The sequence below is a fragment of the Athene noctua genome, chromosome 1 (genome assembly GCF_965140245.1).
Source record: "Athene noctua chromosome 1, bAthNoc1.hap1.1, whole genome shotgun sequence".
NCBI lineage: Eukaryota > Metazoa > Chordata > Aves > Strigiformes > Strigidae > Athene > Athene noctua.
This window is the reverse complement of record NC_134037.1, coordinates 222,111,790-222,132,683: the sequence shown is the minus strand read 5'-3', so window position 1 is coordinate 222,132,683 and position 20,894 is coordinate 222,111,790. Positions and strand designations below refer to the sequence as shown.

Here is a 20,894-nt window from a genome sequence, read left to right as displayed (position 1 = left end):
TTGTCAGATGTGCATAAATAAATCAAGGAATTTTTGTTTTTTAGTAGTTCACTGATTTTTGCTTTTTCAGTTTCATTAATGGTATGAAAGCACCAGACTATTCTTCTGATCACTGTTGGGAATGCATACTAATTAGATAGCCCGATGCAGTATGAAGATATCTATAGTAACTTCACAGCTCTGTTGTAATAAAATAGCAGAAACTCAATCTCTAGGTCTAGTTCTATCTAAAACATTTAAGCATAATTGCAAATAATGAAAACTCAAGTTTTAAGATCAAGCAAAAAGCATTACCTAAGAAAATGAGGTAAAGAAATACTCTTCTGTATTACTGCTTGTCTTGAACTTTAAAAAGATCAAAGAATATATATCCATGTATTCCAGGGTACAAATCCTAGATTTACTGCTCAGTCATCTTGCTGCTTGAAAAATGAAACATACTTTCTGCATAGCCATTGCATGTAAGTGTTGGCTTCAGATTTCCTCAGCTGGCTCACATGAAATATTTAACAGACATGCAAAAGAGGAAGCTGTGTATCCTCTTAAGTTATAGTTCTGCTATATCACAGTCAAAACATACTTTATTTGAATAAACCAATCAAATGTAGCAAAGTGTGGGTAGATTAAACCTGTAGCTTGTATTGAAATTGCATGGTTTTTACTGGTCAGATACTTTACAGAAAAACAGTGGGAAAGCCTTTGTGGTTTACCCTTGTAAATCTATGCAAACCACAAGCACAGCGGCATTTACTAATAAATCTACATCATATACATATAATCTGAATTCTACAACTTATAATTATATTATAATTTAGTTTATGTGCTTAGAAAACTTGGTGCTTATTTCAGATAAAACAATATGCAGCCACTATTTTTTTAATGTATTTCAAAAAAAAAAAACCACTTCCAGAAGTAACCCAAACTCCATCTAACATACAGGTTACAATACATATTTTAACACATCTCAGTTTTTTCAGCTTTAATCAAATTGTGTTTTATAGGTACATCTATCACATTAACTTTATAATTAGTCATGTTGAATCTTCACAGAAACCTTAACACCTTTTACTATCTTTAAATAAGTATTTTTGGCAGTCTAATTTTCTGTCTTTGTGTTACTACTTTTAGATGGACAGCTGCCTTCACTTAGGAAAAGCTCTTATCAAGGCTGTAGAGGACTTAATGCTCTGCTGGTCACCATGTAATCGTACCTTGCCAATTATTTAGAAGTCTATTTGCTTACACATGAGTGAACACAGTCCAGCTTCACAGTGTGTCATGACTCTCATCTACCTATTTAAGAAATACAGGAAGGACAATTCACTATCGTATAAAGCCTTTCATAATATAATTAAGTACTGTGTCTCCTTTATTTAACAGAGTAGTATTCTTTTTCTTTTTTAAGAAAAAAAAAGTCTGAAAGTACTCTTTTAAAAGAAGAAAAAAAATTAAAAATAGTGAGGCAAGGAAAAAAAAAATTAACATTGTATCTTACTTAAGCATTTGTCCAACTTTACTCATATAAATATCCTCAAAAACATGACTAGATTTATTTAATATGCTGACTGCTCATAGATGGCAAGCTCTTCCTGAAGTTGATTAGAGTTCAAAATGTTCATTTTCTTTTGCAAAGTAAATAATATCCTGACTTTACACAATTGGCAGAGACGATACAGACCTTTTATTTTGGTTGGTTTTGTTTGTTTGCTTGTTCGTTTTCCTAAATTAAATTCACTAGTGTTGCTACCTAGCTACTTTGTCTTCCATTAAGACATTATTAACTTATTTTTTTACATGGTATGACTTTTTAAAGGCTCAATAACTATACAAGAAATTGCTCTTGATAATAAACAAACACAATGTCATCATGAAAATGGGACAATTTGCAAATAAATGTAGCTTTTATTTTGTAGAGTAGCAAATTTTTTTAAAAATATATGTATATGTATTTGGTCTCTACATATATTTTTTTGGTGATATATATATCTATCTTTTACATCTATATATTTTAACCCTTATATTTCTCTTCCTTTATAACTGGAATACAAATATGCCAGATATGTTCCAACAAAGCATTTTTATCTCCCTAGTAATACTTAGGGTGTTTCTGACCAGATTCAAAATGCACTGACTTGCAGAACTGAAATTATAAAAATTCAGCTATCTTACTGATGGTTTAACTGTTTGATTTTGTTTTTTCTTCTCATTGATACTTTAGAATAACAAAAGATGATATCAAAGGGCTTGTCAAGCAGTGACCAACCTTTCCCAGCTGGTCCAAACCAGATCAATTATGCTAAAGAAAGTCTAAGTATAGTTTGTATATGTTGGTAATAAATGTTGATTTTGAAATGGATGAACATTACTCTCTGTGTTGCACAGTTCTACGTTTTTAAGCTGTTAATGATATTAGTAAGTAATCTGCTAAATGAGGGTTTACTCTGTACAACAGTAACAGATAAAGTAATGATCTGCGCAAATGAGGGGAAAAGGAATTTTTGTTATTTTTTATTTTTCACATAAGTAGAAACTATGAGAAAAGAAAAAAAAAAACAAAAAAAACCAAAAAAACAGATAGCAAATTTGGAAACACCAAAGGAAATATATTTTACAGAGATTAACTCATTGCCACAGTATGCTTCAGAGGCTGAAACTATACATGCTTTCAAAAGGATTAGACAAATTCACATTTGATCACTGACTACAAAAGTAGATTAAATTATGTTCCATAAAGCTGGAAGCTAGAAGGATATGCCAGCCAAATTATGATTACTGTTATCATGCTACCAGATATCTACTATCAGATACTATTACTGACAAGTCTCTGAGTTAATGTATTTATGATCTGAACCAATACAGATGCTCATCCAGCCACAGTTACAGAATGTGTTTAGAAAGGGACCAAAGAAAGAACATTTATTAATGATTTCTAAAAGTAGACAATATAATTTTGTTGTTTTGAACAAACTAGAGTTATCTCCTATTTCAACGATTTAGAGGAAATGGCATGGAACAGTGACCAGAAATTCAACCCAGAAAATCATGTCCTTTCAGAAGAGTGTGGATGTTTCTGGAAGCACAGGTAAAAACTATTTTCATTAACATGAGCTAAAAGGAAAAATTGAAGATACACAAAGCTGTGTGTAACTGATTACCGAACTAATATTATTCCCTTGTTTTGTACTGATGGATACAGCAGATGTCAACAACCCTCCTCTCAGACAAATATCCCTATCTTTCTTCAGGTCCCTGATGTACAACACCTCCCCTTCACTGAACTCCAGTTTTGATATTTTGCAATGGTATTTGATTTTATTGATGGAACTGAAGGGTCTAGTATCAGCACAGGCTACTTTTATCTATAGTAATACTTTTCATAGTTACACATATTTTACCCTTCTTGAACCGCTATTTAATATGTATGATTCATAGTCAAAAGGAAATATTTTCACTAGATTCTATAGTTAGTATAATGTGGAAATGGTTCCCTTTTTTAAATCACATCTGAAAATATTTGCAGTGTAATACTCTTAACTTCTAAGCTTTTGCAAACTAGCCCATGTTCAGCTGTATTTTCCTGAAATGTCCAGTTGTCCCCAGGGGAAAACTTCTAACAGCAGCAACTATATGTGAAATTAATTTTTTCTTTAATCTCATTGAGCTAAGAAGGTAGTGACAGGAAAAAGAAAACAGAAGAATGAATACCTCTCCATTTGTCAGAATAGTTTGTTATTCCTGCAGTAAAAGAATAAAGAGCTAAGCTGGCCACAGACATGAGTTGCTGAAAACTTTCACATACTGTACAAGTCAGTGATTGGAATTTGGCAGCTGAATACTACAGATATTCTGTCTGGAGTATGTATGCTCCAGATTACAGATTAAAAGGCTGGATGGGAATTTCTGTTGTCTGCTACACTGCTGTAAATAGAACAGTGATGATTTCTTTACTTTTATTATTTTATTTATTAATTTTCTTTTATTTCTTTTATTTACTTTTCAGTGTTCCCCTTGCCCACATCCAGGCAGCACAAAGAAGAAAGTGAACTGACTCAAAGTAAAAGGGAACATGAGCTAGACTAAATCAGGAATCAGAGGCAAGAAAAGAGATTAATTATGAAGTTAGATAAATCATGAGAGATGGTGGAAATGAAAGGGAAAGGAAAAAAAATAAAGTTTGAGAGAACAGGTCTTGATCTGGCAATGACAATGGGAAAACAGAATGATTAACCGAGGAGCAAAGATTGTCTTTAATTTCAATTAACTCAGTAAGCTTGGGACCATGTTCCAGGAAGTCCCTGATCACCTGTGAGTTATCACTGAATTGTCCGTAGCACTTCTGAGTGCTTTTTCTCTTTGTACAAGGATGGCCACATTTATGATGAGTCTCCGTATCCAAGCTACACCAAAGGTTTGTAAGAGAGACTGCTAGTTGGATTTGGCTTAAACTGCCAGGATCAATATAGATAATTGTGTTCCAATTCCTGCAAATGTTCCCTAGCACTGTTTAATTTACTAGCATATCTGTAGCTAAAAAATTTAGGAGTCTGATAAGACATGATGCAGAAAAAAGGAATAGAGAAAGAAATAACCTAACATGAGTTTCAAGAGATAAGGGCACAAGCTGAGACTAAATCAGGATAAATCAGGATGAAGAACCTGATGGAAGAGAAATGCAAGACAGAGTAATCGAAACCAGAATGTTCTATGGCATCCAATAGATGTTGTCTTTTAGCATGTAAAATGGACTTATGTTTCCTGAATCTCATCATTCTTCTATTGTCGTCAAATACTGGTGAAGTTTCCTTTTCATGTGTAAACTGAAGAAGACATTTTAAAAGTCTTATTTGGTCTCCAAAATTGCTTAGAATGAAAAGAATAATGGTGTATTACCACTGCAAGTGAAAGAAATTAGAGACCTTTGTTAACACATTAAGTTTCTAATTCTTTAAGGTGACATTATAATAGAACATAATGTTGCCATTTTTAAGGTAGTCTGAGCTTTATGTGACAGTTTAAAAGACAGAACATTACAGATGCAAATTCACATAAGGCAAATTAGAAAACACTGGAATTATACTACCTGTGGATTTCTCTTTTAACCCATTTGTGAAGACCGGTCCTTATTTGCCTAACACCAAGAAGAAACCTCCAAGTTTTCCACCTCATATAATAAACAGTCACTACCACATAGACAAATCAAGGAGCATAAAGCAGCTGAAAATCTTAATCTTTTGCAGAAATGGAAAGAGTTTGTGTTTTCTAGTTTTTCATTACCTCATCCAGTCTCCAAAGTTGTCAGAGATAGCCAATAAAATTCTGATATAGTTTCATTCATATTGAAAATGGCTAAGTATTTTTTTGCTTCCTACTATATCTCTTTTCTTAATCTACATGCTGTCTTTTGTGGTCAATATTAACAGTGCTGTGTGTTTGCACATGATCTTTTAGTGAAAACTGAGGCAAAAGAAACACAGAGCACTTATGTATTTCCACAGTTTTCTTCCCAGGGGAACAACACTGTCCCTCATTTTCCTCTTACCTCCTCTTCCTCTTACATTCCTCTTACAGAATGATTTAAGGCCTTTTCTAATTCTGACCCAAGGTATTCTTGATTTTGCTCCAGTATTTCTGTGCCATTCATTTTAAACTCATACCTAGTAATCAGACTGTATCCTATTTGTGCATGATGAAAACTACTTACATGGCCAGCAGGTTGAGGGAGGTGATTCTCCCCCTCTACTCTCGTGAGACTCCACCTGGAGTAGTGTGTCCAGCTCTAGGGCCCCAGAATAAGAAGGACACAGACCTGCTCAAGCAGGTCCAGAAGAGGGCCACAGAGATGATGAGGGGGCTGGAGCACCTCCCTTATGAGGAAAGGCTGAGAGAGTTTGGGATGTTCAGCCTGGAGAAGGCTCCAGGGAGACCTTATAGAGGTCATCCAATACTTAAAGGGGGCTACAGGAAAAGGACTCTTTATCGGGGAGCATAGTGATAGGATGAGGGGTAACAGTTTTAAACTGAAAGAAGGTAGATTTAGATTAGATATTAGGAAGAAATTCTTTACTGTGAGGGTGGTGAGTCACTGGAACAGGTTGCCTGGAAAAGTTGTGGATGCTCCCTCCCTGGAAATGTGCAAGGCCACAGTGAACGGGGCTTTGAGCAACCTGGTGTAGTGGAACGTGTCCCTGCCTGGTGTGGGAGGGGGTGGAACTATATGGTCTTTAAGGTTCCTTCCAACCCGAAATGTTCTATGAGTCTATGTTCTTCACTTCATGGATCCCTAGCCTGAAACCCTGTGGATGATGTACATTCCTGAACAGCAACACCACAACTGAAGGGAGTATGCATTACCCTTTGAACATGTAGAGTACTATAAAAATGCAGATAGTTTGACATTCCTAGAACCTGAATTTTTCAAACATGATTCTGAAAAAAAATATTTTTTAGTTTAAATTATGTTTATTTGCAGTTTCTGTTTTCTATTAGATAGTAAAGTTATTATGTCATAAACAGCACATATCCTGATTCAATATATCAAAGCAAACAGCTACTTATGATTAAATTAATACATGTTTATTTAGAGAGGATTAAAACTACAGGATATGGGCTATCTATTTTAAATTGAAGCTAAAATCAAATATTCAATAGAAACGTCATGATAAAATATTGTTAATTTAAACAATGTGAGGATGTATTTTAGGAAACAAATAGAAAACAGCATGTATATTATACTTACGTGATTCATAGGCAAGAGGAGACAAATTCAGTCTACAAATATTATTATTGGCATTTCCTCTCTTTCAATTACTTTCTTTTTACTTTAGTATTCTTTCATATTAATGAACTTCGGATACATTGTGCATAACAGCTTGTTTAAGAAGGATACAAATTTATTATGCATTAAAATGTAATAACTATTCAGAAAGAAGTTCTGAGTTATTAACTCTGAGTTATGAGTTATTCATAAGTTTACATTACAAAACAGTGTACCAGCCTCTAACAGGAAATGAAAGTGACAATATCCAACTCATAATAGAACATTTTAAAAATACTTTATTATTTACAATTTAAAAGATTTATGTAATTATTTAAACTTAAATTTGATTAAAACAGTAACATGGAGTTATTCTTCGAAAAATACAGCTGTTCATTCAATGATCTCCTGTAATCTCAATCATGCATATGAGGCAATCTTTTTAAGAATTTGAAAACTGAGAAAAATACATAATTTTCTAGAGTGTCCTCTCCTATTTACCAAGCCTCACATATTCAACAGTTTGGAGATAAGAGACAATCGGAATTCAGCCTTAGAAATGGTAAATAATTTTTTAGATGGATTTAGATTGAAAAGAAAATCTATTTAGAAAATAAATATAATTCATTGTCATGCAAACAAAACTGTCAACGTCTTTCTCTATAGGAAGTATAAAGTATGTAGTACAATACCTGTATATGCAAACTGAACAAGATCCCACAGTGCATTGGGGTCTATGCCTTCCATTTTGATCTCTTCTTGTTTGGCTTCACAAACATCACTTGTAAACATGGCAGCAAAGTAGTCAGAGACAGAACTGAGGACAAGTCTGCAAAAAAGTTAGAAATGTGTCTTTTACATTTATATATGTATTAAAAATTTCATATATATATATATATACAAAACAGTTTTTACAGAACAAATTTTCATAGCAAATATAAATTACCAGGAGCAATACAGTATTAATGCGTGTAGGCAGCAAAACACAGCATGACATTTAATTCTAATTTGGTTCTGCTTCCTTTGATGTGAACCAAGTAGCACATCAGCATATGACTATAAAGCACACGTAGAAATTAGTGCTCAGCCTTTCTGATAATTTTTGTCATGTAGATGTCCCAATTATTAATAAGATAAGCTCTCAGAGTCAAAAAGAACTTATTAGTGAACAATATTTCATACTCCAGAGGTACTCTTGATTGTTCTCAAATGCTTATTTTTTATTACATTTACTAACAGCATGTGACTTCACACAACCCTTCTACCTTCAGTAAAACTGTTAGTAGCTTAACATGCTATTCATTAAAAACATAACAAAAAAAAAAAAAAAATCATTGTGTAATGCAACGGTTTTTTAAGAAGCATTTCCAAAGGAAAATAATTTCAAAACACTTACAAAATGTGCATGCCTTTTTTTGGGATCTGATTTAGATAGTCAAAATCACAGCAAGTACCAGGTATGATCATCATTACTTAAGCTAAGGCATTCTTCTAAATACCATCTACAGTAATATTATGATTTTGTTAGGAGTTAATATTCACAGATGAACTTGAGCTAGAAATGTGGTACAGGTATCGTGTACCACATGCTTCCATAAAAGATGGATCAAATTTCTGGATTCATTTGAAAATATAATATATAAGCATATTGATAAAAGACACAAGAATCATAACAGGAGAACTTAAAAATCAAGAGGAAATATATATCCATTTGTATATTGTTAACTATTTTGTCCCAGAAACAAACAAACAAACAAACAAACAAACAAACAAAAACACACAAAAAAAAAAAACAAACAAGTTAAACTGTGGTAATTGATCGGTTTTGTGCTCTTAGCTCATTCCTACAGCAAAGTAAAATACAACAGTTTGAAATTACTTCATAATTTCACAGTGCTCTAAGATAATATATTTTAACTCAAGTAAGGCAGCTTGAGAACATATATGATCTTTACTCGGGCTCAAATGATGAGCAATGACTAATTAGGTGTAGTAGTTTTATCACTTCTCATGTTGTGTTCAACTCTAGTAAGCATGAATTTTAGAATTAAAGATTCTAATTCATAAACAGTTCACATTTATATTAATTCAATTAATAAAAACAATAGATGGCTACAAAAAGGTGAAATTAGAAATAAAATTTGTTGCTATCACTAGAGACTCCTAATTCAGTATTTATTTATTTATTTATTCACCACTAACAAACATTTATTTCTGTGTTTGTTTATTTATCTCAACTGAACATCACACATGCATATATAGTCTATTTAGTCAACTAAGATAACTGTACAATTCTGGATAAATAAAATTTTATAACAATTCTTCAAATACTTTTTCTGATCACTTATTTATAAGTGACTATTCACTGTAGTAAGTGGTTGATTTAAAAAAAAAAAATCATAGCAAAAAGGAAAAAACGTGACAAACTGATGATTTTCTATGAGATACAATCTCTCACAAGCAGGTAGAGATGTAATTTAGGTCTGTGAACGAGATTTCCATTTGAGACCATTTCACATTACCTGTTGCTTCAAATTACTATTTAAATTCAACTATGAGTCTTCAACTTTGTCACTTGCTAAAAGAAAGCGCTCCATCAAAATCGGTAGACAAATTAATGAACATGAATTTTAGTACATCAGTTCATGATCAACTGAAATATTTTTGAACACTAGTGTCTTATATTTGTAATTTATATAATTTATGTTCAGACAATATTTATTATATCATCTTCTCGTATATGTATTCTCAAATCAAACATAACAAAACAGAGGGAGGACAGGAAATACATGACAGAAAGATTACATCTCTTTCACAAACTTCTACAAAAATATGTGATTTTCCAAAATTATTTGTCTCATGAATTATTCTGGAGTGAGGAAATCCAAATAAGCTACCTAGTGGATTCCAGCTGCAAATGAGGATTCAGTTTGCAGGACCAGACAAGATCCAGTCCAAAGTGAAAAACCCTGAAGAATATATAATACAGATGTCAGGTCCTCAGCACTACCCGTTTTAGGTTTAACCCTACTGTATTGCACCAAACATTAAAGATGGCTTAAGCGAGCAGAAAGTTTCTGTGAAGTAGCAGCTCACCTAAACAAGCAAGACAAGTTTTTGAACAGAGTGATAAAGAGGATTTTTTTAAAGTCACTTATGTTAATCAGCAGTTAACACAAATAATAAATCAGCTGTTTTATCAACTGAATATAACCAAAAAATTAACTGATTTCCTGACACAAACTTTTACTTTGGGAAGTTCTTCACAGGCTGAATTGAAGTGAAAGGAACTTGCTAATTACACTTAACTCTGAAAGGTGACATTTTTGTAAATCTTAGTTGTGCCCCAGTGTTGAGATAGAAAATGAAAAGTGAGAAATCAAAGGGATTGATTAATTTGTAATGATCTGCTGCTTTTTGTAGCTCAGAAGGCTTCAAACAGCTTTAAATCTTGGTTTAAAGGCATGTTGACCTATTCATCAAGAAAGGTCAGGTGTCTCAAGATGTCACCTTTTTTCAACTGGCAGTGAGAATAAATAATAAACTCTTTCATCCTTGAGAATCATAGCGGGTAACTCTTGGCCGAAAATGAGTTTGTGGACCCAGAAAGATTTTTCTGCAGATTAAGGGACTTTTCTACCTTTAGTATAACTAAATTCAGCTTGTTATATTTATGGTTTCGTTTATAATACAGAATATAACTGATTCCTGCTTTCACTTTTTTATCCTGTGATATCAGATTTTATTTTATTTTATTATAGAATATATTTCCTTGCAATTTTCACAACGGTTTTCACACACATTTGATATAGAATTCCTTCAACATTGTTGGTGCATTTATTAATTAAAAGAAGAAAACAAACAAAAGAAACAAAACTTGATCACTTACATTCTTTAAGCAAGCTCTAACAATTTTTTACTGACAACTGAGTAAAATCTCAAATGCTACGTGAACTGAAAACTCACAGGCACAACAAAACTTTTCTCCATGCATATTATGTAAATGCATATAGGAGCTTAACACTCGTTGCTTTTAAATGTGATTTGTTGCTCTGTAGAGGACACCAGCTGGCACTGGTGGTGCTCTACAGCTCTTCTTACAGCAGTCAAACATTTTCTGTATATACGAAGAAGGCTTCATGATTTCATAAATTTTAAGGCTTGCAGAACATATAGTAAGGTATATCCATGCATGCACTTGAAAAAATGCCACAAAAAAAGAAAGAATCTCTTGATTACTCTCCCTCACCAGATTACAAAACAGAGAAAAACATATAACAGCCTTGAAAAAAATATAGCTAACAGTAAATTTAGTCAAGTACACAGACTGTTTCCTGCTCAGTACCAAAGTTCCATAGAAAAAATGATGACCAGGCCCCAATAAATTTTTTTCAGATCAATATTGTTTGTCAACTTTAAATTGGCATCTCCTATCTCAGAATTCTGATCTTAATAAATTAGGATCACCCACTTCCATTTTGTCCATAATTCAGAATAAGATACACCATGTCATTCCCTTTCTTTTACTCAGTCTTTCCCATACACACTATTATAATTGGCTTTAATACATATGAAGTAGAAAATGGTGTCATTTTCAACTCAGCTTCAGTAATACAGCACAAACCCAAATCTTCTTGTTTTGTACTCCCTAGTGGACTGGGAGAACCTAAGTAAAAAGTGTTTGCTGTAAAAACCTTTTCTGTCTTGAGGAATTTTGCTTGTCAAAACTTCCATTCTATGTTTTATCAATGTCTTTGTTTTATAACAGTTTCATTTTATTATCCTTAATGTACTAATTCTGTTCCTTAGACTTTATCACTTTGCTTAAGATCAACACTAAATGTGTATCATCCAGTCTCTATTGACAAATTTGCCACTATTTATCTTCTACCTCCAGATGTCATCCGGTCAGCATTTCAAATCTAGAATTCTTTGCCATTTACTTTTCTTCCTTCGCAGTTAGGACACTGAAATGTTAATCTGGGCTTGTTACTGCTGTAACTGCCTCCGTCTTCTGAAATTTGTAAGTATGTAAAGAAAGCCATAAGATATAAATCATCCATAAAATTCTAAACAGATTATCTGATCATGTTGTGTATCTTGTCTCTAGGAAGAGAACAAAAATAGTCTATTGATCACATATATTGCAAACTTTTCCTTTAGTTTGTACCTTTAGACATTGTTCATAGACTGTTTTCCCTCCTTCTCTTGTGGATTAGAGCAGCCACTTTACATTTCATTGACTAACTTGAGGATCAGAGAAATTTTCAGGAATTTCCAAAGTGACAACACAGTAACAGTTGGGTTAAAAGTGTGTCCATGTTACTTTTTGGAGTCTCTCCGTGATCCACATTTTGTTTATTCTCCTCTCAAAACCCAAACTGTACTCAATCTCTCTGGAACAATATATTCAGGGGAGGTACAATTCAGTAGTAGGGAGGCAGCACCTCTAGTCTGGAAGACCCTGAGACACAATTCACCAGTGAGTATTGAAGTGCTTATACTGGCTATGTTTCAACATGTGGAACTCAAAATCTACTTTTGGTAAAAGAATATTGGAAAATAATAAACCATCTGCTACTCTTTTCTATTGCCCATGAAGACTACGCACTGCCAATCATTGTCTATTCTGCTCACTGTCTCTGGTTTATTCATGAACAACTCCCTTCCTTCTCGAATCTGAGTTTTCCTCTAGTCTCAGACTTACTTGCCAACAAACTGTCAGCTACTTTGTTTTCTACATTGTCACTACTTGTTCCTTCAAAGCAGAAATAATTTACTTTTTCAGAATCAACAGGCAAAGGAATTATGTGTTATATTAGGGCAACAAAGAAAAACTATACTATATTTAATATATGCTATCCCACTGCAACCCATGAAAGTATTGAAGTTTGAACAACAGTTAAAAAGAAAACCTGATGAACTGTCAGTTAAAACTTTGTCGAATGACTTTACTTGATTAATCTACGTATCTGTAGGCTGTAAGTGACTATAATAGATCTCAATTAGTAGAGATAAACTCAGATTACCTGTCATCTGCACAGTACACAAAAGCAACTAAGTCACAATAATAACAAGAATTCAACTGACTTCTCAAAAGCATGCTTTGCATGAATCTTTCCATTGTTCATTGAATTTTTTTTTTCAGAATTTGAAGCCTAAAATTTCAGATTTTTAAAAATTTTTGGTTTTATGAATGCATATATATACATATGCACACTTTGACATTTGCATCTGCCAGACTGAAAAAAAAACCAACAACAAAACAAAACATGTTTTATAAAGAAAAAAGGAAATATAACATCCGCCAAAAGTCACATGGCAAAATTCTAAATACTGCATTTTCTTTCCCCAGTCTTTGTAAATGAAAGCTGTTCCTGTGCAGTTAACAGGAAATAATCTTAATTTGGGATTCAGCATCCACTCAGAACCATTATTATAGTGTAATCATTTTGCTAATAATTCAGCAGCATCAGATTAGCTCATTAACATACTAGAAATTCACATTTATTGGGTAAAGAAATCAGTGAGTACGTAGGTGTTAAATTAATGAGAATCGCCTCATACTTCCCATTGTAACTGTTAATATTGACAGTCTGTCCTGTGTGCTTATCTCATTTCAGAGAAAAATGGAACAGAACTACATGATAAACATTTCTCCCTGACCATCTGAGCAATATTTATAAACTAACCTATTTGTAAGGGCAACTTTGTCTAGAACATCTATGTAATAACAATAGATCCCCAAACAAGAAACTAAAAGAACCTCTCCAAACCTATAGACAGGCAGATGGAGTTTTGAAGAGAATCTGTTAAGCCTGAAACAAGAAAGTTTCCTTTTTGAGTTTACTCATTGTTTTCTTCCATTTTAATCTCTTATACAACACATAGCTACAAGTGAGACCAGTAATCTACACTAAGTGATGTTCCCTACTTGCTCTGAGGACCATGCCTTTTGAGTTTACACTCTCTTATTTCTTTGTTTCATCTTCTTTTAATTCTTACATTGTCTCACAGATATTTAAGTGTGAATACAGTAAGTGGCTCTTTATCTTCAACTGGCTAGCTCTGCTGTGCTTGATGCACCTCAGGACACAGCTGGCCCTTTGGGCAGCCAGGGCACACTGCTGACTCATATTCAACTTGCCATCAAACCAAACACTCTGATCTCTTTCCACAGGTCTTCTGTACAGGCTCTCATCCCCCGGTCTGTATGTGTAACCAGGACTACCCCATCCCAGGTGGAGAATCTGGCACTTTTGTAAATACGTACTCTTGGCATGTACTCTTGTTAAATTTCATCCAGTTGGGATTGCACAGCTCCCTAGTCTGTCCAGATCTCTTTGCAAGGCCTCTCTACCCTTGAGGGAGTCCACAGCTCCTCCTAATTTAGTATCATTGACAAACTTACCTAATAGACATTTGACTCCTGCACCCAGATCATTTATAGAAACATTAAAGAGCACTGGCCCTAAAACTGAACCCTGGGGGACCCCACTGGTGACTGGCCACCAGCCTGATGTAACCCCATCTACTATAACTCTTTGATCATATTTAAGAAAGGATAAGAAATGCTGTGCAACAGCAGCTGTGAGAGAGGAATGAGAAAATGTGAGATAAGCAACCCGAAGACACCAAGTTGAGAGAAGAAGGAGGGGGAGAAGGTGGTCCTGGCACACTGGAGCAGAGATTCAGACTATGCTGAAGCATGTTGTCCTCCTGCAGCCCCTGGAAGACCACACTGAAGTAGATATCCACCCTGCAGCCTGTGGAGGATCCCGCACTGCAGTAGGTGGATGTGCCCTAAGGAAGGTGCAGCCAGTGAAGAGCCCATGCTGGAGCAGGCTCCTGGGACAAGCTGCAGCCCGTAAAGAGAAGCCAATGCAGGAACAAGTTTTCTGGGAGGACCTGTGGCCCATAGGGGACCCACACTGGAACAGTTTGTGAACTACAGACCATGGGAGACCCATGATGGAGAAATTAGTGAAGGACTCTATCCTGTGGGAGAGACCTTGCACTGGACCAGGGGAAAACTGTGAGGAGGAAGGAACAGCAGAGAAAACTTGTGATGAATTGACCACAATCCCCATTCCTCATTCCCTTGTGCCACTCACAAGGAGGAGGTAGAAGGGTTGGGACTGAAGCTGAGCCTGGGAAGGGAGGGGTGGAAGGAAGTTTTTTATTTCCAACTATCCTACTCTGTTATTAACTGGCATTACATTAAATTAATTTCCCCCAAGTCAAGTCTGTTTTGCCTGTGACTGTAACTGGTAAGCAATCCCTCTGTCCTTATCTCGACCCATGAGCTTTTCTATCTTATTTCCATCCCCTTGTCCTGCTGAGGAGGGGGAGTGACAGAGTGGCTTGGTGGACACAGTACAATGAGACACAGGCCTTTAGGTAACTTAAACTACAGATCTCCACTGATTACAATGAGATTAGACACATGGCCATATCAAAACCAAAACTCAACTGGATAACCAACTTCAAATTCTCGGAAATTATCTTCAAAACTCAAGGCTTATTTCTGCATGTGCAAAATCAAAATCTTTAACTGTTACAAAATTATGCAAATTTAAGATCTTTCATGTCTGAAAAAGGCACAAATAAAAGAGAGAAGTTAATTGTGGAAATCACAAAAATTCTTTTGAAAATATTAATGGCATTCTCAGTATCAGGAAATATTCTTTATCTACTATTCTTAAAAAAAAATAAAAAAAAAAATCAATCAATGTTAATATTCAAAGCTTATCTGAATTGCCTTGCTGCCTTCCCTCTGATATGAGCAGGAACTTTTGTTCTTGTTGTTATTCTGTCTCAAACATATTACTTGAATAATTTTTTTTTAAAGTCATGGACAGTAGGTTCTGTTAAACACCACAGTTTAGATGCAATGTTTGGTGTGAGAAGTTCCTCAAGCCTTAATTACAGATATCTGGGAATAATCATAGGGCAGCTGTACTGCTTATACTGTGTGTTTTCCCTGAGCATCTGTTACTGACTAATGCAAAAAGCAAGCTGAATCTTAGGGCTATATACTGTGCATTTTGCTTCCTTCACTCCCTGACATTAAACTGTCTTTTCTTGTCTCCTTGGTTCTTTATCCTTTCATCTCTTCTTTCAGCTTTACTTTCTGCATTAATTTTTTATTTTATTTTATTTATACTGGTTTTTTTCTCAAACTTCATCTCTCTATTCAAAATACATTGAAAAAGATGATCCCTCTTCTTAGAAAACTAAAAAAGATAACATAAATTACAGTTAGTTGAAAGAGTTTCATTAAATTTATCAGGATGATAGCAAATAAAAGCTGTACTACTTTAGAGCTGACTGCCCAAAAAAGGCTTCAGTTTAAGTTTTTTCAGTATTTATGATGAAAAAATTAAATTTTGTGTTGAAAGAGTTTTTCACTTTTCATCCAAATATTTGTAGAAAGATTTGAGTAGCCATACTAAAGCATTCCTTTGTTTTGTATGTAAGTGGTAATTTTCTAATCATTCTGTGCTATCTTTTCCACCATGGTCTCCCCCTGATCCTTACCTTCAGTATTGGAAAGAATACAAATGCCTATGTTTCTCTGATATTAAGAGAAAACAGAAAATAAAGAACTCAGATTTCTCATTGTAAAATCAACTATACTTGACAATATTAAAAGGACAAAACCAAAAGTAAATTTCTGCTTTCTTTTAATTCATAATCTTGGGTTCTCACCAAGTGCAATGAAAGGCAGAATAGGAAGTTGAGAATGTAACTCTCATCCTATATTGGTTGAATTTTCTGTTTTTATTGAATTTTCCATTTTACTGCAATTCAGTCTCTGTTACATGAAAGCATTTTGGTTTAATTGAATAGGGATAGGTAAATTCTATGTTTATATCACTTTTCTTGTTCTTTCTTCCTCTCGTATTGAGTTCCTGTATTGCGCACCACCTCTAGAAAAAAAACTAATTAGAGCTACCTATAACATTTACGGAATCCTGCTGGAAGTTTTAATGCAAATCTTAAAGGTCTATCTATCATTTGCATTGACTGGCTGTTTTCTTCACAGAATTTTTGATGTTTATTCAGCAGCTGCAGAATGTATTTCAAGTATAGTATTCAAAACCAGCGCAATTCAGGTGAGCTGTCTTCACTCTAAACAACCAAATAATTTATGGCAGAGGACATAATCAAGATATGTGATTGGAGAAGCGGGGGAAAATGAACAAGTACTATCAGAAATGAAACCAGAAATAACACAGTGATTATGAATAGTGGAGGGGTCTGGAGAGATGCACAAGAACCAATAGCAGCATAAACATTTTTGGTGTCTTTCACTTAATTCGGTGCAATATATGAGCATTTCTTAACTGAATTGTTACTTTTCTAGAAATCCATTTTTTTCTGTGCTTGGTTTTTACACTATTGTTTTGCTTTGTTTTCTAAATCAGAGGAAAATAAAGAAAAGTATCACCTTCATGCTTTTTACTGAAATATGTAGAAAGTTTTGCCCTAGTCTTCCCAAAGTGATTCTTATTGTACTATATTGTAGCATATTAAATCTATTCATTTTTTAAATTATTCTATTAAAAATAAGAAAATATGTGAGAATCATTATATTTTAGGCAACAATTTCGAGTATTTTATATTTATTAATTTGTAACTTATTCAGTATAAGCTATGGCTTGTAATATGTTTTAATTGGATTTTTAAATAAGGGTTCATCTTATCTAGGATAAGATTTTATAAACTTTGTACAGGAACTATTCTGCCAAACTTCTACCTATCATGAAGTATTGAATTTAAGAACTCCACAAATACTGATCACGCATTGCTCCCTACAAGCAGGCTTTTTATATGTTCTCAGGAATGCAAAAAAATTATTGACTAGCCTACTTTGTAAGAACTTTAATTAGAGCAGGCATGTTGCTGGATCTGTTCCTGAGAAATCAGTAAAAAAAAAGGACCTGTGAAATCTGATGGCAAACTTGGCTGCTGTAACCATGAGGCAAGAGAATTTAAGACGAAGGATCCTGAGAGAATTTAATAAAATGAATAGCAAATCACAACCCTGGATGTCAGAAGTGACTCCTGATTGAAGCCAAATACAAAAAGGGAGTAGTACACAGAGGGTGAAAGAAGGGATGAATGAGCTGGGAGAAATACAGACATTGCTACAACATGCAAAACCAGAATTAGGGAAGCCCAAAGGTTGGGTGCAGATGAAGTTAGCAAGGGATGTAATGGGAAAGAAGGGGTTCTGTAATTATGTTGACAGCATAATGAAGAGTATGGAAATTTTTTGTCCACTGCTCAATAAAGCTTTCTTTGGCTTAGTCTTTTTTTTGTCTTTTAGTATGGTCTCCTTTCAGGCCTCTCAGGTCCCTTTGCCTAGTGGCAGGATCTGTCGGGTATCACATCACAATAGAGGAAGATGTACTTAGCTTGCAGTTAAGTAAATTAGACAGTCCTTAGGACCAGACAGGCTATGTTGAAGGACCAATGGTTAAGGGAGCTCAACAATGTCACTGAAAGGCCACTGTCTCTTATCTTTAACAGATCATGATAATTGCAGGAGTTTTCAGAAGACTGGAAAAGTAAATTTCCATGTCCACCCTTAAGAAGAAAGATATAGATAACTACAGTATGGTTTGTCTCACCAACAAAACCATGGAGCAAATTTGTCTAAAAGTCACAGGATGGATCACTAAAGACAGTGAAGAGAAACAAAAACTGGAAGAGGCTGACAAGAGAGGAACCTCCACTAGTGACAATATTTACAAATTAACTGGGTATGACCCTCAATGGCCTAATCTAACGTTGGACTTGATCCTGCTTTGAGCAGGGGGAATCGAATCAGACTGTAGAAGATCTCTTTCAAAATAAATTATGTTCTAGGATTGTAATGACAGAGTAAAAAAAAAAAAAAAAAGATACTTTTCCAGCCACATCTGTCTAAAGCAACATAGAATAAACACTATTAAAACCCACAGAAGATGCAGAACACCCTTCATTTTATCTTGTGGAACAAAATTCTACTTTATTCAGAACATAATCTTTTCAAATCTACATAATTCAGCAGTTGTTTTTGCCAGTACTTTGAGATTTGGTCTTTTAACTGCAGACCACAAAGAAGCAGAAAATTAAATGTAAAGTTGGCTGAAGGTTTATTAGAAAATCTAAATAAGATTTTGGCTATTATTTCATGGTCAGTTTTCTTATTAAGGTATTTTTCTACCTCCAGAAGGATTTAGATATGCTATAGAATCAAAATGAAAAATATGAAATTAAATTTACTGCTTAAAGGTGGGCATACAAATATGAACAGCTGTCTTAAAAATAGTGGAGGAAATTAATTAAACTAATAAAAAACCCTTATAATTTCTTCTGTCTCCTCCACTACAAACTATGAAGTTTACCAAAATATTCAAAACAGTCAAAAAATATACTGGTAAAAGTATATATTTAATATCATCCATATTAAACAGGGCAAATTATACCAACTGTGGAAAATTTCTATGTATCTAATAAGTATTTTTTCTTTTAGTTTAAGAATTTAGATTCAGATGTTGAGGGGTTTTTTTTCACCTCATCTGTGCCGAAAAATGTGAAAAGCAAAAATAAGCCAAGTAACTGTCAAGAAGGAACATTCTCATTATTTCTGAAAAAAAAAAAAAAAAACAAACAAAAAAAAAAACAGTAATGTATAGGGATGGAAAATTGGACACAAATCAGAAAGCCTTAGATTATTTTGTCTCCAGTTTTCTTTTTGATGAGAGGCACCTTAAGTCAAATGTTGCAGCTCTGGAACCCTGTAAATGCAGATGGACAGAAGGACTGAAGTTTAATATTATTACCTCTGTACTTGATACACCCATAAAGGAAAGATCTTGTTGATATAAATAAAAATGGTATCAGACCACAATTATTGGGGTGTATAAAATGCCTGATGCATAATACATTTAATGTGGCAAAAAGCTTGGAACCCAGGAGTTGCATCAGTTGCAATCAGTGGGTAGAAATTACTGGGGACTTATCTGGCATCTGGGAACCTGAGTATATGAAGGCAATGAAGGAACGGGAAAAACCAGCAGCTCTTGGAAGATAGGAGAGCAGAAACAAAATCTTAAGAATGAAAAATGCTGAAAGAAGAACAGAAATATTTCTACATTCATTACACCTACTAATCTGAAACCAAGCGGAACGCGTTTCACATGTGCTGCAAACTAACTAGATCAATTTGTTACTGCTTAAGTGGAATTTTTTTCTCATTTATTGAAGTTATTGGGACAATTTAAACATTTTAATGAAGGTTTCTGTGTGATTTTACTTTTGAGTTTTTGAACAGTTGCTTTGGCTTTGCAGTCTTGCATATTGCACTTTTTTTTTTTTTTAATTGTTGTTATTTTGGGAGCTGGAATATAGAATATCCAACTTTTATGTAAAAGAGAAAAAGAATGGTCTCTGTCTCCATCTTGACTTAGGGCAGAAGAAACTTTGTAAGGTCCAAGTTGCCAAGATGACCTTATAGTATTCCTCTACACAAAAGAGTTAATTTATGAGTTAGAAATACATTAGCTGTTTTTTCGGTATTCCTGATGGGGAACCATAGTCCTGTTCTGAATTTAGTACCTTAGCAGAGAAACCATGGCAGAAGCAAGGAATAGGTCACCCTTAGTTTTCAGCCTTATATAGAGTTCAAATGCAAAAAGACTTGCTAACCTGGAAACTGAAATATTTTGTGTATTTTAATCTAAACTCTGGATTGGATTTTTATTTGCTAAAATCCAATCAAAGGCTATAGCTAAAACTAAAATCTCTATCTATAGCTAAATCTATAGCTATAGCTAAAACCAAAATCTCAATAAAGAATAACTATTTTAAGTTCCAATTACAGTCCAAACTCAAGCGTATTTTCATATATACTGTCTGTTTTAATACCAGATAATCTTACAGAATTTTAGAAAATATAATGTCATTACAATTTTAATACTAATAATTGTCATTAAAAGTAATTAAGTTGTTTTTCAGCTCATTCAAAAGTACAGGTCATGGAAAGTCAGTGTTCAGTATTATTCTACTATAAATGTCTGAGAGACTCTGTATGACAGGCTTAGAGTATCACGATTTTAAGCTAAAAATGACACTGTACAGTGTAGCT

The 20,894-nt window shown here is 34.1% G+C and overlaps 1 protein-coding gene across 2 annotated transcripts in view; it reads right to left on the bottom strand.

The window, feature by feature from the left end:
• Window positions 1-20,894, bottom strand: part of KLHL1 (kelch like family member 1) — a 257,373-nt gene that overhangs the window by 165,022 nt on the left and 71,457 nt on the right. For both annotated transcript variants that reach the window (XM_074931125.1, XM_074931133.1), the window contains one exon: window positions 7,447-7,583. In XM_074931125.1, coding sequence (XP_074787226.1) covers window positions 7,447-7,583 — 137 coding nt within the window. The remainder of the gene's footprint in view (window positions 1-7,446; window positions 7,584-20,894) is intronic.